This window comes from Psittacula echo (genome assembly GCF_963264785.1).
Source record: "Psittacula echo genome assembly, chromosome: 1".
Lineage (NCBI taxonomy): Eukaryota > Metazoa > Chordata > Aves > Psittaciformes > Psittacidae > Psittacula > Psittacula echo.
This window is the reverse complement of record NC_137735.1, coordinates 162,561,698-162,585,632: the sequence shown is the minus strand read 5'-3', so window position 1 is coordinate 162,585,632 and position 23,935 is coordinate 162,561,698. Positions and strand designations below refer to the sequence as shown.

The following is a 23,935-nucleotide window of genomic DNA, read 5'->3' as shown; positions in this document are numbered from 1 at the left end:
CACTAGGACAGACCTGGATGGAGGCTGATAGTGTGTCTCAGAGGGGAATATAGCCTGGCCAACATTGCTTTTACCAGCACTAACTGAAGGCCACAGGCTTTGAACTGGCCCAGCATCATCAGGTTGCAGAGTGGTGGTGGACTTGACACGGCCTGAGCTGGCTGTCACTGTGATCACAAGTGTCTCGTAATTAGATAATTTAGATTGCATTCACATCATTGTAATTGGAGTAATAATAGGTATCTGTTGTATTGTGGTTGCCTTGTAACAATCTTATTCAGACTATTAGCAAGTTCTCAGCTTCATATATAAGAAGTATTCCCTTTTTCGCCCATAGAAAAATCCTGAGAGTAACAAAAGATACAAGATCAGAGGATGCATGGAAACCTTGATGGCCTTGTTGCCTCCACACTCAGCTGCACCAAGAGCCCTGGGAGCTGATCTCAAGAAAGTGGCCAAAGGAAAGTCAAGGATGAAAGAGGAAAATTTCTCCCCCTGTCCCCCACAGGCTTATTAGTATGAGTTATGTTCAGAGTGACGGGGCTCCTGAAAATCATAGTATCACAGAATGGTTTGGGTTGGAAGGGACCTTAAGATCATCCAGTTCCAACCCCCTGCCACGGGCAGGGACACCTTCCACTGGAGCAGCTTGCTCCAAGCCCCTGTGTCCAACCTGGCCTTGAACACTGCCAGGGATGGGGCAGCCACAGCTTCTCTGGGCACCCTGGGCCAGCGCCTCAGCACCCTCACAGGGAAGAGCTTCTGCCTAAGACTTAACTAAATCTTCCCTGTTTCAGTTTGAACCCATCACCCCCTGTCCTATCACTACAGTCCCTGATGAAGAGTCTTCTCCAGCATCCTTGTAGCCCCCTTCAGATACTGGAAGCTGCTTCTGAGGTCTCCACGCAGCTTCTCCTCCCCTGGCATGTATCAACTGCATTCTTCTTCTCCTTATCTCAGCAGAGAAGGAAAGACTATTGTAGCAGCAGTCTGGGAAGCAGAGGGCATATGTAGGATGTTAGCTACTCAAGGTGTAGGAAAGAGCTATTCCCTCCATCTTACAAGGTTTTGCTCTCCTAAGCCCCATAGACCCTGTAGAGTAGGAGCTGCAAACACCTCTCCTGGCTGCGTTACAGTACTGACTTATAACTACATCACACTTCTCTTTCTGGTTTTACATTTAATATGACATCTGCTCACCAGCAACCAAACTGAGCCATAACAACCTCTCTGCACAAGATGATGCTCACAGCTCCTGGTCACTCACACTGTTGAAGATATTCATGTAGCTATAGGCTCTGAACTACCCGGGGGAAACAGTAGGGGGGGAATATTCCTGGCCTGTATGTGCTACTGGGTTTTTAATAGGCAGGAGTGAAAGATTGCCAAGTAGAGCTTGGCTGAGCCCAACAGACAGCCACAGTTCCAGTCTCTGTGAAATCTTGCTCCACTCCAATCCACTTGCAGCTCTGGTACAGCTTCAAATTGGTAACAAGTGCTTGCTCTGATCCATCAAATTAAAAATGGATAGTGTATTATAGTTTGTCAAGTAAGGAACCAAAACATGCCATAAATATTTAACACCACCATCTCTCCTGCTCTCCCCCCACAACACTCGCTTTCTGACACTGTTTGTCAAAGCAGCAGGAACATGGAAATAGGATTTGCCTTTCCTTGTGGATTGCTGAGCTGCAGTAATTATCTGCTTTTGGCACTTCTGATGACTCAGTGGTGGGGACAGAGCTGCTTAGCCTTGCTCAGGGGTGGAGCAACCTGCTGCAAGAGCATCTTTAGCAGGAAAACTGCAGACACGCTCTGGTGGGGCAGCTCCTGAGCAGCCCTGGGTACCAGCTCAACCCCATAATGATGGGTGCAGGAAAGGAGCTCCAAGGATGGGAAAGGTGGTCTTGAGGGGATCAGCTGGGTGTTCCCTGCTCAGTTCACATCATGCAGGAACTAGAAACTCCTGTCTCGACAGAGCTGAGGGTCCAAGTCTGTGTTAACCGCATGGAACAGGGTCCTACTGGTGGGACTGACAGTATGGATGAGGTTTGGCGGTCCAGAGGTATGGGCAGGACCCAGCCATCCACAGAAAACTGCTTAATAGGAAGATGAGGGGCTATTTGCTGAGGTCATGGCTTGCTTTTGAATCAGTTCTGTGGTGAACTCCCATTAATATGATGCTTCTCAGCATCACAAGTGACACAAGAGGATCAACCACTCCTCAAAGGAGCCTCATCAGCAGAACGAATGGTCACTGTATTACACTTCTTCTTATGAGGGACACCATCATGCTGAATATCACACAATTGGCCTTGGCTCCTGGTTCACACCTAACTGAGGGACACGTGGGTCAGCAGTGGGCTCTGGGGCAGATCCAGGGGTGGAATGGAAAGCAGATATCAACAGAAATGCACATACGAGTTGTGGACGCTGCAGTTGTAGAAGACGAAGCTGGTGCTGGCAAAGGTCATACCCGTTTCCTTGGACTTGAGCTGGAGCTGGACAATGTGATGGTCTCCTGGGGAAAAAACAGACACATCAGTGTGTGATGGCTTTGCTCGCCTAATAAAGCCCTATTGGCCATGCCACCAGACTGAAGCTGGAGCTGTCTCACAGCACTTTGGCTAGTCTAACCTCAGTAGATGTAGGAAGTGCAGTAAAATCCTTCCAGACCCCAGTTCTCCACCTCCTTTTATGGTACCGGGGTGATAGAACATGGCTTCACCACTGGAAATTACCATTCCTGGAGCAGAATCTGGGCTGGATGATGGCAACAGGTCTAGACCATACCTCACTAATTCCAAAAATAGGGTGGCTGAAGTCATCAAGCAGGAAAGCTAAGCTCAAAGAAGAATGCAGACGGCTGGAATTAGTAGGCCTTTAGGTTCCTCTTTGCTGCTGGTTCATTTGATGTCTCCAGCAGGAAGGGGCCTATGGAAGATCTGACTGCTGACTCCAGACATTGGTGGCCTGAACATACACTTACATACCTGCTTCCCTAAAAGGATAAAGAAAGAGTTACTTTCTCCTCATCCTCATTATTTGACATCTTTGAATGGGGCTCAATATTCAGGACAACCTGAAAGAGACCACCTCCAGATCCTGCCCCCAGAGAGAGGTTATACCTTGAGAAAGGTATGGAGGAATGAGCAAGGAGGATAGATCCCATAACATGGAGGACAGGGTAGAGGCTCCCTTTCTGCAGCCTGGGAAATGCTAATGAAGTGGGAAATTCCCATGTGAACAATTCCCTCAGCTTCACTCACCCCATTCACCCCAACCTTTAGCTACAAAGAACCCACCTCAGTGTGAGAGACAGCACAAGCCATTGCACCTCCAGAAGGACCCATTCATTTCCATAGCAGACTCATCATCAGCAAAGCCTGCACTTCAACGCCTGCACACCATCTCCTCATACTCCTTCCCACTGCTCCCAGCCAATATTACCTCTCCCCACAATGCCAAAAGCACTATTCAGAGCCCACCAGCTGTGAGTAATGAGTGGGTGCATTAATTACAGTAATTTGGTGGGGCAGGGACCCCTGTTTAATTCAAGACTTCAACCTCACTGATCCTTTTACCTCTCTTCTTTTTCCTCCTCACGTGAAAGATCCATTCATCAATCAGGCCAAAGAAAACTTGACAATTCATGGTGGTGTGGATCCATGCGCATACTCACCTACAGACACACACACACACAGACAACACACTTCACTAACTACATTTTGCTGCCAGTGCTTGACTCTGTTGCCCATCTGCTGCCACCAGCTTTGACAGCTCCGTTAACCACGTTGGATTTAACAACTTTGCCAGCATCTTGCATATATTTTAAGATCATACAATCAAGTCGTTTGGAAAAGACCAAAGATCATCAAATCCAATCATTCCCTCAGGAACTGGGGTGTGAGGATTGGATGGCCCCAGGAACCAGACTTGCTGCGCATTCTTTGGTTCAAATCCAGCTTCTGGCACCACGAATGGAGGACTCAGTCTATATAGAGGTGCAGAGCACCAGCTGCTGAAGTTGGTCAAGCCACAGGTGTCCAGCTCTGAAAACCACATTTCACATAAATCTCTCTCTGTTGTTCTCCCTCCAGCTTCTCCTGCTATTTTGTTTGCTGGTTGATTATAGCCTGGCCTGGGACAGATGTCCATAGCAAGGAAATAGTTTCTGGCATCTACCTTAGTAGGCAAACATGACAGATAACTCAGTGGAACCTGAAAATGGTAACAGCACTCTGACGGCTTGTTTTGGGACTGTGATGGAGAGCACGCACAGTCCCGTGAGGCGTGGGGAGAGCAGAGATGATGAGGACAGTTCGTGTCATTTCATTTATGTGGCCTGAGGATATTCAGAAACAAACTTTACAGTAAATATTCACAAGGAAAAAAATGGCAGCATCCTCTCTGCATCTCTTGAGGTGATCAATAGGGTCGCGGTTTATATCGTAAGTCCTTGTAAAGACATAGGTGCTCATGAAGGCACCTAGAAAATTACTTACAAAAGGGAAACAAAAAAGGAGCAGGAAGCTGGAAGGAGATGGACACAGACCAGCCTTGGAAACAAGGTATTTTCTACGCTGGACCACTTTGAAGCCAGTAGCAAACCTGGGATGGCTGAAGGGAACAGAGACAAAGAACTGAGATTCCAGATCTAAATGTGGGAGGAGCAGGATGAAATTACAGACAGGATCATTGAGGTCTGCAGGACTTTCTGGCTGCTGCATGGGATGGGATGTGTTAAGAGCACACACACAGACTCATTCCCTGGGTTGTTTAGCAGCAGCCTGCTCAAAAGGTGAGTGAATATCCCACATCCATCTCTTGCCTTGGTTAGATATATGCAACTGCCACTCGGTGGCAGTCTGAAAACACACAGCATCACACATATCAGCACCTTAAAGCAGGTATTGGTATCGCAGCTCAGTGCTTGCACACGTGTGCACACATAAACACACATTCAGACAGATCAATGTGCTGCTGTGCAGCTCCACCAGCACAGCATCCCACCTACTCCCAGTGCTTTGCAAACCTCAAGGTCCCATGAGCTAAACTCTGCTTTGGGAGAAAGCAGATGGAGATATAGAGAGATGTGGGGGGAAGAAGTGGTGCAGGTAAGGGAGATGTGGGATACCCACCATTCTCTGTGATGATCTGGGGCACCTCTTTGGCAGCTGGAGAGATGCACTGGATCTGACTGCCCACCACCAAGCCATCCATCTCCGAAAGGTCCTCGAAGGTGCAATTGACTCCTGCTGACAGCTCGGGCACATTGTAGGTCTCCAAAACCAGCTGCAAGCAAAGATGAAAGGAGGGAAGAAGACATAGAAGAAAAAAAAGAAAAGAGAGAATACTAAGCCAAACTACAGAACTGGGTCAGCAGGAGAGAATTACACTGGAGAGGTTGGACAAAGAGCCTCTTGCTACAGAGAGCATCCTCCTTCAACAGAAAGCAGCGATTCAGGAGAGGGATGTGTGTGTGGTAGGGGAAGGGGATGAGATGCTGATGCCAACACAAGTGGTACGTGGCTATGCAAGGACAACGGCACTGCATCCCAGTGCTGTCTGGGTCAGTGGAGGGGAGGGAGTGCTCACTGTCTGTCATGCAAGTGTAAGGTTAGGCAGGGAGTCTTTGGAGGCAGCCGTGAAGACCAGGGCTTTGGTGGCCCCCAAGGCACGCGGTTTCTGAGGAAGGTGACTACTACTCACAAGAGGCACTCTGCAGACTACAGAGAAACTGTAGCGCTCCAGTCTAACTCTCTACGGCCTGCTCTCCTAGCATCAGCAGATGGGGGAGCGCTCTGTCACCAAGTTCCTGTGTAAGGAGAGTCTAGTTACAGCCTTCAGTCCACCACAAAAAACACCCCGCTGTCTCTAGAGGCACAGCAAACCTCTCTTGCCCATCCCACCAAAGAAGCGGTTGGCTCTGGGGACATGCCATAATGGGGCTCCATACATAATAAAAGCTGTGAAGGAGGAATTGCCCAGGGTTTTGGAGTTCACAGCACCCACAGGCATCGCAATGTCATGAAAAAGGAATCTCATGGCTGGTTTCTACCAGGGAGAAGGACCCTCACGTTGCTAACTTCCCACGTTCTGCACCATGGCTCTCCACCACTGAGGGTCCTGCCCAATCCAACATCATGTCTGAACACAGAGAGGCATCCCAGGGTACTTTTAGAACCTGCTGAAGACTTAGGAGTTAGTATAGATTTAGTGTTGTTGTGACCAAACGCTAGAGCAGCCACTTGACACGGCACAAATGCAGGTGCTCTCCACACTTGCCTCCTCCACGAGGCCCCAGCTGAGGTGAAGGCCACTGAAAGAGGACACAAATGCATGCTGAAGTGTTTCTACCAGCACAAAGAACAGAGGATGTCAGTCCAGGTGACAAAGCAGGAGAGATTAATAACATTGCCTAATGTTCACTGCTCCCTCACTGTTTCCCTCACTTAGAGAAAGTCTAGAACTTCTTCACACTAGGTACCTTCAGAGGAAAGGCTGAGCAGACAGGCCTCAGTCCTGGCTGACATAAAGCCTTTGTGAGAGTATGTTCATTTCTGGGCAATGGGAATGGCAATGGGAAAGGTGAGATTTTTGTCTTGGATGGGGAGTAGGATCAAGCTTTGGTTATTTGGATGGATTTAACACTCAGGATAAATCCATTCTCCCTGCTCATTAATATCTTGCTAGCAATGGAGAAAGGAAGATTATTCTGCTTCACATGATGCAGAAATGACGCTGTGCCATGCAGAAGACAACACCAGTGGATGTACCAGTAGTGCTTGGCCATAAATATCATGAGCCAGTGCGCACCCTGAACAGACAAGAAACCCTACATCGCACAAGCCTGCTCTGCAACTGCTGCAATGAGGGCAGAATGGAGCATTCCACCAGAAATCATATCTCATAGATCCCAGAGCAGCAACTCTGGGCTGAAACAGCATCAGATACAATTCTCCAAGTCCCTGTTACTGCCTCAAATTTAAAAGGTTGGCTGGCTACACGGGTACCTTCTCTGTCTCTATGGGCAAGAACTCAGTTCCCTGATCCTTTACTAGAACCCAAGTGAGATTCAGTGAGGACAACACCAGTCATTCATTTGTTGGTGCTTCCCTCCTGGTTTCATAGAATCACAGAATGGTTTGGGTTTGAAAGGACCTTAAGATCATCTAGTTCCAATCCCCTGCCATGGGCAGGGACACCTCACACTAGAGCAGGTTGCTCCAAGCGCTGTCCAACCTGGCCTTGAACACTGCCAGGGATGGAGCATTTACCACTTCTCTGGGCACCCTGTGCCAGTGCCTCAGCACCCACACAGGGAAGAATTCCTTCCTTATCTCCAACCTGAACTTCCCCTGTTTCAGTCTGAACCCATCACCCCTTGTCCTATCGCTACAGTCCCTGATAAAGACGTTTGCCAAGAGACTACCTGTAGATGTGGATGAGATTAATCACCAATCTGGGACTGAGCTGAGACTCCCATTGAAATATTCCTGCAGATTATTGGGCAACAGTCAGATGATGGCAACTTCTGATCCCAGCAGCTCCAGATTGACTTGCCCTGGGAGTAACCTAGAGATAAAGGTCTTTTATGTTGTTACCATTTCCAATCGCCCTGAGCCAGCAAGTCCCTGAGAATTTATTCCAACATGAAAGAATTCAACGACTACTGAGAGAATAAGAAAAAGGAACCTTGAACTCCCAGAAGAACAAAGAACTTAAGATGTCTCAGATCAATTTTGTTTGAAGCCAAGGAAAGTAAAGTCACAGCAAAGTTAGGAGGCTGAAACAAAGCAGCAGTGATTGGACATGCAGGCTTCGAAAGGCTCATTTAATTATCACTGGAGAGACCCTACCATTCCAAAACCTGTCACCTGGAACAAGTCTGGCAACTGCACCTTGAGCAATTCCATGGAGAGCTTTCAAGGTATTGGGTTAGTGATCAACTTGCACAGAGACAGAGCTTTTGGAGCCTGGGTTATCAATTTAATTCCAGCCCGAATTAATATGGCCAAGAAGACAGAGACCTGTTAGCCTGAATGAAATGGATCTCTGCCTTCTTCTCAGACTTTGCTGGGATCTCACCACATAAGGTGCTGCTGTCATGAGTGAGGAGAGAAACCACAAGCTGGTTACCTCTTCAACAGAGATTTCTCATCTAAAGCCCAGAAGAAGATCAGGATCATGTAATGATCTGCCAGCATTGACTGTATGGCTTCGTTGGATGCTAATTTGAGTAGCTTGAGACCACAAAGGTTGAACCTTTTGCTGAGGGGGATCACAAGAGATAGGTAGCAAGAACCTTGGCAGCATCAGGTTCCTCTGTGTAGCATTCTGCCTCTCTGCTCTTCATTCTTAGTGCTAGAGCTGGACCAGGATGGAATTCTTGGTGCCTTAAGAAGGAGACACTTCCACCCAAGATGATGGGAACTTGGAGCTTACTGAAATAACTCACAGAATCCCTCACTTGTCCTTCTTCTAGAAGGCAACTTCTAACCATAATAATGTTCCTTGCTTAAAGTCCATGCCCACAACCAAATCCCTCTTCCAGGGAAGCAAACAACTACACTGGGTGCACACAACACTTGCAGGGCATAGAGTTCCTTCAGACCTGCCCTCATCTATCCATAGTTAACAGGGAAGCCTCTTTCCACACTTCTAGAGAGGGGATAACCAAGGCCAAAATGTCCACCCGTGTCAAATCTTCCTTTGTGACAGTTGATGAGGAAGTTAATGAACTCTGGACAACCTCTTGCATCAAGCTGCTAGTCCTTCCCACTCATGCTGAATCCAGGTGGCACATACCTGGGTCTGTGCATGGGCAGATTAAACCTGGGGGGTGTGCTAGGATTAACGTTCCTCACCAATACGTTGTACTGGGAGACGGAGATGTTGTTGGGATGCACGGTGAGCCGGACACACTGCTTCATCTCCGAGGCGAATCTCCGAGGCTCGCTGGAGCGCTCACATCGCTCCTTCCTTGTGCACCTGAGCAAGAGGGAACAGAGGGGGACAGAGTTAACACAGAGCAGGCTGGGAGCAATCCTGGGACATGTATGGAAGAGTATGGAAAATGCTCTTCCCATGGGAAGAGTATGGAAAGCCAACTCTGTACCCTTTGCACTAGGTGGAAAGCCACACTGACGCCCTGGACAGCTCTAACTCAGTTCTATCAGCTGTGTGATTGCTCAGCAGGATGGAGAGATGAAAGAACATCATGAATGGAGGAAAGATGACGGGTGAAAGCCCCATCCCTTAAGTAGAATGCACAGCTATAGAGATGCTCTGTCCTTCCACGCATATAGCAGATACAGTCTAACCTGCCCCTAAGCAAACCCATAGCCCTGTCCTGTCCAGTGGCAGTGGGACATCTTAGGCAGATGTCCTTTTAAAGTAGATGTACACAGCCCATGCTCTTTGGCCCTGCTGATTAGTGGCAATCTGTTGTACTTCTGGGCTGCTGGGAAGGGGCATCCCTCCAATGCTTTGCTCAGCACTTCAAAGTACAGTCCATGGCAGATCAAGGGGGTTTTGGCATCTGGTTTGAAAGTACCCAGGGCAGGATCTTAAATATTCTGGTGTTCCCAGTTAGTGACAGTAAAAGTGGAGGGTGCACAGCACCTGGGTGCACAAGCCCGTGAAACTTAAACCATGTATTAATTGTTGTCAGTACTTTCAGCATTGTGGCTGTCTCTTGTCTTTTCCGTTCAGTGTGAATGGGTAGCTGTGCACCCTGTTTCAATCCAGATTTGCATTTGCTTAGCATAAAACGCATCTGTATTTTACTCCACATGTACTGCCAAGGCCATCGCTTCAAGGAAGGTGTTTCAGAAATCCACAGGGTTAATACAAAAGGACAGCTACAACTGCATGCCAATTGCCTTTTTGCCATTAAGCTAATGTTATGGACTTGCACAGGGTGTCTTCAATGGATTTTGTTATTAGCAATACTAATACCCCCCATTAAAACCAGCTATAAAGACTAAGCGCAGATGCTGTATTATTCACCCACTCCCAGGCTTCTGAGTCTTAGCTGTGAGAACACATGGGGGCTGCTGGAGGGTTAACTCCAAGATCACCCCTCAATGTCCTTGCTCTCTAGAGCAGAGATTGTGCTTACGCGCATGGGACTTTGCAGATAGGGATCTATGTGGACATTGCCCCTGCTCATGGCAAGGGGTTGGAACTGGATAAGCTTTAAGGTCCTTTCCAACCCAAACCATTATGATTCTATGATTTGCAACATATGCAGAATCAACCCAATGTGAGCCCGTATGTTACAAAACTTGGGGGCTGACCTATAACTTCAAAGCTTGGCTTCTCTCTAGTGGCTGACACTGGATAAAATGAACACCCCAATCTCAAACTCAGATTGCTCCATCTTTCTGCTAGAGGAAAGTTTTGTATTTCAAGTGGCAGGACTCATAAAGGGAGATCTCTGCCATTCTCAGGAAGCTCTCATTTTGCTTTGCAGATTTGAGAGAGCAAGAGCAGCACTGCAGCTCTCTCCATTCCCTAGGAACCTTCATCCCATTAAGTCTCCTTTAGCTCTGCCGCACGCTGGGTCAGGAATTTTAAATGTGCAGTTTCCAGAGGGCTGCATGGATCGCTGATGAACCGCTCCCAAAACTGAGTCCCATGTAGCGGAATGAAAGCCACAGCAAAACCGTGAGCTGAGATTTCTGTAAGCACTTCTATAGAACAAACGGACACAGCGATCCCGTCACAGCTCTGCAGGGTGTGGGAACTCCTCAGAATAGCTGGGAAGGAAACCCTTTTGGGCTCAGTGTCACAACGCAAGCACCCAAATTCCTCAAGATCTCCCATTTATTGCCTCCATCTGCAGAATGACTGAAATATCTGGATTTGCTAAAATTAAATGTGCACATACCCATGCTCTCTTCAAGTACAATAACAAGTTAGGTTCCAAACACATCCAGCACAGGAGTTGCACACATGGGGATAGGGCTCTTATTCCCAGCCCCACCACTGAGCAGGAGTATAATTATCAGCATCTTATCTTCCTGTTTACTAGTCATACACATTTAAGACATGTTACTTTTCAGGCCAAAACCTCACTCTGTATTAGAATGATGTGTCTTGGTATCTGTTGTAAGGTTTGCTGCCATCCAAATAATGAAATGATACAAAAGCAAACCAAACTAAGCGTGGTTTTAATATAACGTTAAAGTTGCAGTGTCAGGCTCTCAAGAGTTAGGTACTGCCAGACAGAAAGGAGTTTCTGCACTCCTAAATCTTCTCCCTGCACTGACACACTGCAAGCCAGACTTTAATTACAGCATCACACATTATTATTCTCTTTCTCCTTGGGTGACCCCAATTCTGCCACTTCCTAACTTTTGACTTTGATTGACTTTTTCAGTGCAATTTATCAACTTAAAACAAAGGGGGGGACCTGAAATCACAACTGTGGCTTGTGCTTGAGTCTGGTGATGGCGGAGTTCTGCCAGGCTGAACCAAACCAAGCTGGGCTCTGGGTCACGGGCAGGGTTCAGGCTCTGGAGTCAACATCACTGACCCCTTCCTTAAGCCAGCAACATAATTCATCCCAGGTAACTGATCACAGCTGCTCCATAAATCAAGACTAAAGGGATGGAGCTGCTTGCCAGCGGGTTTAGCAGGTTTGGCTGTGCAGAAAGGAGTGATGGTGGCTCTTCTTCAGAGCATTTTGCCCATGGTGTCCCCATCTCCTCTTCCTTGACCATTGCATGTGGAGCATCCTATGGGTTTACACACTATGGTCTCCCAGGTGTCTGCTCAGCAACTCAGGGGAGCAGAAAAATAACCTCTTTCTGCTCGTCCTCTGCACTGCTGAAATATTCCATCCTCCCCCAGGAACAGGGTGAAACAACAGAGAAAATCGTTTCAGCATGTGCAAAGTGTTGCCCTCCAGCAGCAGAGCCTCAGATCCCTGACTGGAGTTGGCTGAGAGGCAGGAACATGGCAAAGCACCATGAAGGCAGCTGCCCAGAGGGGACATGGCAGCTCCGAAACAATAAGTTCAGTAAATTGTACATAAAGGCAAATGTGACTTTCAATAACTAAGTACTTCCAGACACAAGCTCCTGCCTTAGAGAAGTGGTCACCTGGAAGGCAGCTGCCTGCACGCTGCAGCTGGACTGTGAAAGGGATAATGAAATACCCCAGTCACAACTAATCAGTCCTGGTGCCTCTGTTCAGAGTCAGCATGTACTCGGGGTCCTGGAGCTTGCTGTGGCTCCACTGCACTCTCATCTGGTTCATGTACTACAGCTAATGCAGAAAAAACACCTTGTGCTGCCAATAACTCTTTTGCTTTAATAAAATATCAGTAGCTCAAACATGTTCTGCTCTCATGAGACCCCACTTGCAGCACTGTGTGCAGCTCTGGTGTCCTCAGCATACGAAGGACATGGAGCTGTTGGAGCAAGCCCAGAGGAGGCCACGAGGATAAGTGGAGCTGTGTGGAGACCTCAGAGCAGCTTCCAGTGTCTGAAGGGGGCTATAAGGATGCTGGAGAGGGACTCTTCATCAGGGACTGTAGCGATAAAGACAGAGGGATGGGTTCAAACTGAAACAGGGGAAGTTTAGGTTAGATATAAGGAGGAAGCTGTTTATTGTGAGGGTGGTGAGGCACTGGAATGGGTTGCCCAGAGAAGTTGTGAATGCTCCATCCCTGGCAGTGTTCAAGGCCAGGTTGGACAGAGCCTTGGGTGCCATGGTTTAGTGTGAGGTGTCCCTGCCCATGGCAGGGGTTTGGAACTGGATGATCTTAAGGTCCTTTCAAACCCAAACCATTCTATGACTCTATGATTCTATGCTGGCTCTATCAATATACCAAGCTCGCTTTCCACTGCCATACAACTTAATTCAATCCTATTCATGCTATAATTAGCATGTGGAACTCCCACCCAGTGGCATCGCATTACGCTTAAGACACCCAAAAGAGCATATTCCACTCCTGAGCTATTTGCATAAGATTATGGTGTAGACATGGTACTTCTCTGCATGTCTTAATAACACCTGCTATTTCATTATCAGCTGCGTCTTTAACAATTGCAAGTGTCCTGCTTCTGTCCAAGCCATTAGTGCAAACACTAAGAAGCTGGTCCTACCGCTGAACCATGAGGGATGTTATTTCCTCTTCATCTCCCATGAAGAATAAATACCTCTAACACTAACCCTCTGTTCACCATCCACTAAGCAATGATGTTAATAATGTTAAATTAATACTTTGTGCTTCTATAGCATATCTCATCAGAGGATCTCAAAGGGCTTTGCCTGCAGCTAATTAAACTTTATGATACCTCTGTGAGGCTGAAATGCTATCACGCAGAGACAGGAAAGTGAGGCATAGATGCATGTGTGTCAGAGAGCACATCTCATCCTGAAGATGAGATGAAGATACTTTGAGGCCCAAGAGATCATGGCTAAATTCCAGGTCTGCCATCTAAAGCAACCCGCTGGGGCCACAGATACAGGATGCAGAGGGCTGAGGTTCTATCCCACCTCTGCAGTGAGATGCTAAGGGCTCTTCTGCCTTTCTATGGCTTGGTTAAACCAAGCCCAGGCTCACGCCATCACCTCCAGGGTTTGTGCCTACATGTCCAAGGTTAGGAGAGTTAATCGGAAGCCTAGAAATCTTTGGAGAAGCTGAGCACAGACCCAAGACCTCCATGCACATGCATAGACCAAGTATAAGCCCTTCGAGCTCTTCATTTTCCCTATGCACAGGGTGGAAAAAGGTCATCCTGCTACTGCAGGGTTGTCAGCCTAACAGAAAGCATGCGTGCTGTGTGCATGTCTTCACCTGCCTTTGCCTCTCATGACCATCCCTCACGGGACGGGGGGGGACAGATGACTCCAAGAGGGATATTTCTCTGCCTTTCCCACTTCTTGTCCATCTCTGCATCCCAGCACTGCCTGAAATGCTCAAGTGTGCTTTGGGTGACTCCTGATTCCTTAGAAGAAGGAAACAAGGGGAAGGTGCTGGTGAGCTCTCCCCTCCCAAACAGAGTGCTCAGAGGTTGGCAGAGCTGCAGATGCTCTTGGGACTTGAGCCAGAGCATCCCTGCAGCTCTCATTTGTTGAACTGGGATGCAGAAACGTGCTGCGTAGGGTGCACTACAGACCAAGATCTCTAGCATCTCTCTGGCCATTCCTTAGGGACCAACTACTCCACAGTTCCATGAGCCACAAGCTTTTCCCTTAGTTATACCTACCAGTAAGCCAGCGCTTAGCATCACTTGTGATAACAAATTAACTGCACTAAAAGGCACCAGTGGCCCTTGTGCCTGGACTTTCTAGTGGTAAGCATTTGCTAAGACATGCAGAGCCCTGATAAGACCATGCAGTGAGTTTCTCTTATCATTTGGGTTTGCAGGGACCGAGGTGCTCAGCTGCTACCCAGACCCATGCACTGGCCTGGGGCCACAAGGCTTTGGGGAGAGATGGGAAGTTCACATCATTAACCAGATCCAGTGGTCCCTGCTGGAAACTAAACACCCTGAGCAGACAAAATAGACAGAGACAGATAGTCCTGGGAGGAGAAAGCCAAAGAGGAAGTTTCTTTAAGTCATTTTATATTCTTTTATGGTGGGAAGGTGGAAATAACAACAGCATAGAGACCTGACTGAGCCTGTCTTGTTCCTATCCAAAAAGAAGATTTTGATTCCCTTCTTTCTCTTTTTCCTTTAATTTTCCCAGAAACAGACTAAAACACCCAACTTCTCTAATATGAGACCCAAAAAATAAAATGCTGTCAGTTGTCTGGCAATGGAAAATGTCTTATCTGCAATGTTGTTAATTAAAACCAATTTCCAAGACAAAAGAGCGGTGACTGGATCTGATCAGAAACTGCTGCTCAGAACACAGGGTTTGTGTGTTTTAACAAATGGCAATTAGCACATTTAGCACATTATACAATTGTTTGGGTTTTTTTTTAATTCAGGAAAAAAGAAAAAATAAGCTTACCATTAAATAAAAAAAATAATGAATTCCCAGAAATCAAATCCAAACAAATTAATTCTTTTTGGAGAAGCCTCAGCATTGGATGTACAGCAGTTTTCTTCCGACTGCTTTTGCATTGCGAGACTCAATCTCAGCAGTGAGGTGGGCATGTAGGGAAGAAGAAGGACATGAAGCCATCAAGCATGGAGTATTTGATGGCAAAGGTTGAGAGGAGAAGTGTGAGAAGCAGCTCAGTGGTTTGGGTCAGCTCAGCAAACTGAAATGACGCCTTTCCACCACCTCCAAACAGGTAATTTGTGGGTATTGCTGGTTTTGCAAAAGTTTTTGACATTTCAGCTTTCCTTTCTCATTCCAAAGGGTGACATTCCCCTCAGGGGACAAATTCGCTCACCCTTTGGCAGAATAACCCCGAACACCCTGTCCTTACACCTTCCTCCCAGTGTTGCTAAATTAGAGGTGGCACATGGGAACCAGCACACCCCATTCACACCAGCAAGGAGCAGTCACCAGGGCAGGACATTTTGATGGACACAGGCTTTATTTCATGTTGGCATCCCTATTTGCCTCCCCAACCTGTCTACTGCTCAGCATGACGTGGTAGTGCCAGTCACACTGGGGTCTTCAGCTTGTGCAAGATGGAGATGTTGTCCCCATCTTCCTCTCTTCCAAGTTCTGTGTTTTCAGCTTTGATACAGTTCCCATACTTTTCTTTAGCTCTTCCCCTTAAATTCACCTTTTCTTCTTTCCTTCTCTGGTTCCCTGTCTGCCTCCTTGACTCTCATCACCACAGTTGTCATGTGCCTCCTAATCTCCCTATGGCCAACCATGAGAAAACAGGATATTGGGAATGAGAACATGGGTCTGGGTGGAGCAGGTATAGGGACATGAGGAGAAGGGAGGAAGATGGGGACAAAGGGACCAGCAGCCAGCTTGCACACCCCAGACTTTGAGGACAGGGATGTGCAGGGCTGCTGTGAACACTCACATGGTCCAAGCCACAAGCACTTTCCATGCTTCACAGTCTGAGCTTTCTACCCCTTCCATCGGTCTCCTTGCCCAGGCATATTGGAGACATGCATCCAAAGAGAAAATTCAGGAGGAGAGTAGAGAAGATGAAGGGAATTTTTCAGGGAGATCTTATCTAGATGTCAGATGGAAGACCCTGAGATGGTCCCAGCCTTGCTGGAGCAAGACAGGGCAGGAGACATTGATTTTTCCATTTCTTACATCTCTTTATCTCCAAGGGGAAATCTGAGGTTTCCCAGAGCACCCAGAGCCCATGGTAAGGCAGACAGTTGTAACTGCAGACAGTTGGCAAGGGTCACACTGAATAAGGTCCCCCATCCTCAGATCAGAACAAATATTTAGGAACCTGAAATTTAGTGGGGTGTGTAGCAGCTCCCCTTGCTCCCTAAGGGGAGGGTCACCTCCTCCTAAATGAACTAACATAAAGGGTGGCTGTTCTTCAAAGTCATCAGCCTTGTACCACACCACTGTTTGTGTCCTGAGCAAAGCTGGAGCAGGTTTCAGAGCCTTGGAGGTGACTTCTGGCATCATGGCATCATTTGGGTTTTACTCTATGCACAAAGCCAGGCAGCTTCTGGTAGAGGGTTATGCTCTACCAGTCTCCCTAGCCCAACTTCCCAGCATCACCTAAGATTCCTTGTCCCTGCTCTTCCTTGCTCAGAGGCCAGAGGGGATGGCTACTCAAAAGACCAGCCAGGTATGGTCGATGTCCTTTGCAAGGTGCCAGCAGAGGGAGCTCAATGGAAGCCAAGTCCAAACTTTCCTAATGGCATTTTCAGCCAGGGCTGGGGACAGAAGTCCTGGAAAGGGACCGCAGGACACAGAGATGCAGTGGAGGCTCTGGAGATTCAAGTTATCCTGCTGTGATGGTCTGGATCGGTCTCATTCGTGTGGTCCCTCTTTCAGGATGAGATGCAATATGACAGCTTCATTTTCGAATGGGGAAAAGTGTTTGATTTCCCAGTTGGGAAGAAGGATGAGACAAGAACAGAGCAATTAAAGGAATCTGGGGACATAACAAGAGGTTTGTTATAGCTGAAGTCTGACCAAAGTGCAAAGCTGGTGTTTCCTGAGATGTCTTTATCACAAGGCGGTGCAAGGCTGAAGGAGGAAAGAGCAGCTGAAATTCCCTTTTCCCTCTGCTCGAGCCAAAGCATTTTTCTGGCTGGAGTCAAGGAGAGGAAGGAAGATTCAATCCCACTTGCAAGTAAAGTTTATTGTCAGTTTTAGCAATGTTTTGACATTTCCAGGCTCCCTTCCTCAGGGTCCTAAGAATGGGAATGCCATAAATGTCGGCATGAAAGCATAACTGACCTTAAACTTTCTGTGGTGATGTGGCCAATAGCCATCCCTCCCTGACTGCTCTTTCTGGCCTCCAGGTTGCCCTCCATCCCTGCAATGGATAGCTGGAATTTAGCTCTTCCTGCCATGAAGGAGTTAAATTTTATCCACTGCCTGGGAAACTCCATTCAGGAAAGGCAGGAGATGCTATAGGAAAAGAAGGATAAATTTGAGCTGAGATCATAACCTTAAGATTATTCAGTTACAACCCCACTGCCATGGACAGGGACACCTTCCACTAGAGCAGGCTGCTCCAAGTTGTGTCCTGGGAAACCTTTCCTGGCAGTGAGATGCAAATTCATATGCATCCATGGAAGGAGTTGAACCCTTGTTTTCATCTTTGGCTCTAACCACAAACAGGCTCACCTCCCCCAAAAACTTGCTCTTTGGGCATCAAAGATGAGCATGGACTCTTAAAGAGGAAGAAAAGGCCATTGGGGTGGCCTGGGGACGTTAAAACAGTGGGGGTTTTTAACTGGTAGTATCTGGGGATCCAAAGGTCTCTGTATCCTTTCAGAAAGACGTGAAAAGTATAACTCAAGAAAGCTGAAATCCACTTTGTGGGGCTTTGCATCTCCCCAGGGCCATATTTCAGGGACCACAAGCCACAAAAAGCTTCAGACCACTAACCAAAGCTCACCCCAACCCCTGCTCTTTTCAATATCCCAGCAGGGACGTCCCTGGGGTGAAGGACCAAACATCCCCTCCATCCTTAGGCTGTAGTTTGGGGAGGGTTGCACTGCTGTACCAAACCTTCCTCTCCCCCACATCCTGCCTGCTGCCACAGACCCTGTCACTTGGTAAAACAGAGTAAGGATGCTAATTGCTCTGCCTGCTAATCTATTCTAATGAATGGTAATAGAAGCTGAGTTTCTGCCCTGATAACTCTCCAGGCTTACACTGCAGAACCGCAAGCCCACTGCCTGCCCCTTATCTCTGTCCCCAGGTGGGCTCCTCCCTCTATCACAGCAATTATATAAACCCAGCCCTGGAGCCCCATGGGGCATGGGTGCAAGGGATTTACTTCTCCATGTCCTGCTCTACAAAGCCAGGCACTCCATACACAGCATCCCTCCCCCTTGCTTTAAGGCATTTCATGCCCCTTCTCTTTCCCTTCATCCCCTTTCCCCACATTCCCGCAGCTGCAGATTGTCTTGTTGGTGCTAATCTTGCCTGGGGGGCCCTGCGTTTGTTCATCAAGTGCAACCTGCTCCTTAGCCTGTGAACAAAGGCTCAGAGGTGGCCTAAGGACCACACCAGCTCATGCACCACTGGGGTGCAGCCATGGACAAGCGGTTTGTGTGTACACATGTGTGTGCCTCTGTAGGCAGATCTCTGATGAGCATTTGGATGGCTCATTCAAGCCTGAGATGAACGTGAACATTTCGCATGCAAATCCCTGGAAACTTGGAGCCTTTGTCTAATGAAGAATTGGAAATTGTTTGTTGGCACAAGGGGAGGAGAGTGTGGAAATGAGGAAGAGGTTCTGTGGAAAATGATGTTGGAATACACTTTTCTGTTCCTCCCATGACAGCCATTGTGTTCAGAGGGACGTCAAAAAGCCCCGTCAAGCTTTACAGCATCAGTCAATGGCTGGGATAGAAGAAATCTGGGGTGGGGGCTTGGCTCTATGTGGGTCCCAGCCTCAGGCTGCAAGTGATGGTGGCATTTCAGTTTCGGCAACTCTGCTTTCATCGTCCTCAGTGCTCACAAAACAAGGCTGCCCTGATGAGCCCTGGCATGTGTTGATTCCCACCTGACACTGCAAACTCACTTGAAGTTGTGAATAGTGAATAATGCTGACAGTGCACAGGTCCCAGAAAGACAAGTATGCCCTGCTGTAGAAGCAGTGTGAAAAACACCAACAAACTCATGTTTGACACCTGAGAGGATGGGTATCATCTGCTTTCATCTACTAACCCTTTCCATCCTCCTCCAAGGGTCAAAGACACAAGGAAAGGACGTCTCAGAAGCTGCAGGATCTGTGTTCTGCTGTCCCTTAAATCACAGCCCTCCGACTCCTTTTGTGGCTGAACCAACCAGGCACAACACAAGCCTGGAGATTCACAGAGCACAGAATCACAAGCCCCTAAAGGCACACATGTGAACAGAGGTCAGTCCAGAGCACTGAGGTGGTCCACAAGAAAGAAATTACATGAATCTGCTTGGATCTGTCTGTTCCCATCTGCCCATAAAAGACAGGGCTTGAAATGAAGATGGAAAAACCCCTGAAGACTCAGCTGAAGGCTACCTGAGTAATACAAGCTTCTGTCTCTGAGGAGGCAGTGAAATAACTCTCCCAGCACTGAATTCACTTACAGTCGGTTTAAAGAAAATTAAAAGAGAAGAAAGCGAGAGAAAGGGAACAAGGTTCTGAGATAAGGCAAGTAATTAATGAACAAAATTACTTTTCCCAGAGAGCATCCTATCATGGTGCTTCCTATTCATGCTAATAACATTTGTGAGTGTCTTTCCCCACAACCTAGGTAGATAACACCTACGCTCTCCCGTACTCCTACATGGTCTCCTCTGCAAGGGCTGATGCAAAGAATTTGTTCAAAGGGATTCAAGTTCTTTGTTCGTGGCCTGATTCAGATACCTGGGAGCATCATCCCTGAATTGTTCGTGGGAGCTTCTCTTGGGTAACTCCAATGTATTTGGTCTTTTCCCTACCATAGAATCATAGAATAGTTAGGGTTGGAAAGGATCTTAAAAGCAGGTCAAAGGACACGATCCTGCCCCTCTACTCTGCTCTCCTGAGACCCCACTTGCAGCACTGTGTGCAGTTCTGGTATCCCAAACATAAGAAGGACAAGGAGCTGTTTGAGCAACGCCAGGGGAGGCCATGAGGATGATCAGGGGCTGGAGCAGCTCTCGTATGGAGACAGGCTGAGAAAGTTGGGGCGGTTCAGCCTGGAGAAGAGAAGCTGCGTGGAGACCTCAGAGCAGCTTCCAGTGTCTGAAGGGGGCTACAAGGATGCTGGAGAGGGACTCTTCATCAGGGACTGTAGAAATAGGACAAGGGGTGATGGGTTCAAACTGAAACAGGGGAAGTTCAGGTTGGAGATAAGGAAGAAGTTCTTCCCTGTGAGGGTGGTAAGGTGCTGGCACAGGGTGGCCACAGAAGTGGTAAATGCTCCATCCCTGGCAGTGTTCAAGGCCAGGCTGGACCAAATGACAAGTATCAATGATGAAGACGAAGAAAGGTGCCCAGACCTTCAGAAAGGTAAAATTTGGAGTGTAGTGCTCACACTCTGGGGCTAATCCAAACCAGTGGGTCCTGAGGTTTCCTCATTAATCACTGCCAAGACTGTGTTGAGACCCGTGAAACAGGTGGGAAGGTTTGGTGCCGCTTCAGCCTCACCTCTTAAAGGACAAACAGGGCAGGAGAACTACAAACAAGAAGCACAGCATCTGTGTTCAAGGAGGTATGGAGCCATGGGATGTACACTGTAAGTGGTCCCTCACTTATACTGATACTGAATCACTGCCAGACTCAGCCAGCATGCAATTTAATTGCTTTTTTACTGTTAGCATCTGCTGTCCTGACTTAGGGAAGCATAGCAAGAAGAGAGAAAATATTTCCACAGGATAGACTGAGCTGCTATGAACACTGTTTACTGAAACCCCCCACCTCTAGAAACCCCTTACCCCAAGCAGTTTTACCCAGAGAGGCCATAGGAAGCCCCACAGTTCTTCAAACCAGGCTCTCCCTCCCCACTGTTCCCTTTGACCTTCATCAGTATCTCCTTTTTCACACCACTTTTCAGCTCCTTCCCTTTCCTCCTCCTGCCCACATGCATTCATCCATCTGCCCATGTCCCCTGGCAGCAGAGCCAACAGACAGTGACGTGGGCTGTAGCTCTGCTATTTGCTGCTGACAGAGACAGTTCCTCCCTCTGGCTCCAAACTTTCCCCCTGCTCTGTAGCAGTACAATCAGAAGCCTGGAAAACCATGGGATAGCACAGGAGGAATTACATCCAGTCCTCATTGCCATACAGACCTGGAAAGGGAGGTCTCTGGCTTGCCCCATGGGTCTGGTTGGAGAGAAGATGTACTTTGTGCCTCTTGTGCACAGTGAGGCTTAACTCTTGTGCAAGTTAAGCCTCATTTGGGAAAAATAAGCTAAGGAACCTCTTAACCGAGGTTTGGCTTTCTCTGTGAGGTGGAAAATTACTGTGATGGGATTTGCTGCCTGAAGAAGACAGTGCAGTTGCACCCAACCCAGACCATGTCTGAAGCTTCAAACCCATCTCTAGGGTATTCATCTCTTCATAGCAAGGAAGAAGCACAAGCTGAGCTGGATGCACAGCTTTCAACAGGTGAACTGCCTCAGAGGTCATAAATAGAGGAGGAAATGTGTTTACATGATTTTCACATGACTGATGCAGAGGCTTTTGGGCAGAGTTAGAGCTTCCCGACTACCTAAGTCAGCATTTCACCCCAACTCGGACACAAATCACAATGGAAACCCTACTCAAAGTATGCTTCATCCTTCACACTGTGTACTAGGAAATGGAATTTGGGGGGATAGAGGAACAAGAGGAAAAATGAAGCAGGCAGGATTTTAATCTTAGTCTCACTGCCCTTCTCTGCCCAGTACTGCTCCAGCCAAAAAGTCAGAAACAAGCTCAGTTCCTCTCTTCCTAAGCCTCTTTTGTCTGCTAAACACTAAGGGGTATATCAGGCAGTTTGAGCTCCCTCTACGGTGGTTTCTTACCCACAGAAACATAGAATGGTTTGGGCTGAAAAGGACCTTAAGATCATCCAGTTCCAACCCCCTGCCCGGGCATGGACACCTCACATTAAACCATGTTACCCAAGGCTCTGTCCAACCTGGTCTTGAACACTGCCAGGGATGGAGAATATACCACTTCTTTGGGTAACCCATTCCAGCGCCTCACCACCCTCACAGTAAAGAACTTCTTCCTTATATCTCCAACCTGAACTTCCCCTGTTTCAGTTTGAACCCATCACCCCTTGTCCTATCACTACAGTCCCTGATGAAGAGCCCCTCTCCAGCATCCTTGTAGCCCCCTTCAGACACTGGAAGCTGCTCTGAGGTCTCCACGCAGCTTCTCTTCTCCAGGCTGAACCGCCCCAATGTTCTCAGCCTGGCTCCATACGAAGAGCAGGCTGGCTCTGCAGAGAGGTTTGGAATTGGATCCAACCAAAGCCAACCCATAAGAAACAAAACGATGAGGATTTCACCCCAGAAATGCTCCTTGCTTCATCCCCCTTGCTTTAACCACACCACAAGGCACAGGAAAGCCCTCCCTGACCCAAGGGTTAGCTCAGGACCTCAGCTAATATTCCAGCTGCAAGGAAAAGCTGTCGGCACGTGATGTATGGATTTCCCCTCATCCATGCATAGCTGGAAGGGATGAGTTAAATGCTGAAAAATTGCTGTGGTGCTCTGAATGACCTCAGTCATGCTGGGCTGTCAGATGCATGGCAATAGAGCTATTTATTATACATTCCAGGTGTCCATCTCCCACACACGTTTTCCTAGTTTCCTTCCATATAAAAGCATGTAGTAGGCTCTGGGGGAAACTTGCACATTGCTTCTCTATGGGCAGTTTTGATACTACTGGGCGAGCAGGATAGCCAGGTTGCACTGGTGGATGCAACGGAAATCACCATGGGAAGACTGACCTTCTTCCTGAAGCAGGGCACAGCAATGCTCCAACACAGGCTGTCTAGTGACAGTGTGGATCTAGTGTGGGAAAGGGCTGGGAATGCTGAAGGAGGTGGGAATTCAAGTGTAGTTCCACGGTGTTGTCTCCCATACACAATCCACCCACAAGATGCCTTCCAATATGATAATTTGTGATGGACAACAGTCCTACTATGCTTTCAAAGAGCAAGAGAGTCCTGCTAGACTTGAAGTCTTTCAGGATCAACCCTATAATGTCCCATCCAGAATCCTGGGTTAAAACCATCATTTTATGGGTGGTGACAGAACTTAGGTTTTCGGTTTCATCTGAAAGGGAGACAATAGTCTGGTACTGTGCACTGAGGGAAAGACCAGAGAGCAGAAACAGAGCCCATGGTGTGCTTGTGCTCTCAGGTGGGTTTTAAGTTAGAGGGGGGGGCTCTTGCAGACAGCCTGGTTGGAGCTAGAGTCAGATTGATGCATGTAGAGACATGGTGGCATAGAAAGATCTAGGTTATGTGCTTATGTTAGGAAGATAAGGGCAGATTTGGCAATAGAATGAAGTGAATTAAGCCTCACTTAAGAAGATTCTGCTTCAACCTGCACAACTTGCTTGAGGGAAAGCAGAAGTCAGGACATCATCTGGTGGGACAGGCTCATCCCCACTCATCCCTAACCCACTGAGACAGCCAAAAGCCTCATCACTCAGACACGGGGTGGACTCAGACTCCCCTTGCATGGAGAGCTGCCAAGCTCAGGATGCCTCTGCTCCTGATCGTGTGGATGTCTTGGCATCACAGCAGGCTTGGACCAGTCTTTATCTCATTCTGCAGATGTGTTCTCAGGAGCATGGGTAGGTTGGCAGCTCCAGGAGACAAAGGGTGCTCGGTGCAGGCTCCGACCCACCCCTTCTCCTGCTGTAGCCATGCCTGCAG

At 47.9% G+C, this 23,935-nt stretch overlaps 1 protein-coding gene across 1 annotated transcript in view; it reads right to left on the bottom strand.

Annotated features, from left to right (window-relative positions):
• PLXNA4 (plexin A4) overlaps positions 1-23,935 on the bottom strand; it is a gene marked incomplete at both ends in the record, with an annotated part of 435,010 nt that overhangs the window by 106,203 nt on the left and 304,872 nt on the right. The window contains 3 exons of the mRNA XM_080614763.1: positions 2,422-2,521; positions 5,142-5,295; positions 8,871-8,994. Of these exons, the coding sequence (XP_080470889.1) occupies positions 2,422-2,521; positions 5,142-5,295; positions 8,871-8,994 (378 nt within the window). The remainder of the gene's footprint in view (positions 1-2,421; positions 2,522-5,141; positions 5,296-8,870; positions 8,995-23,935) is intronic.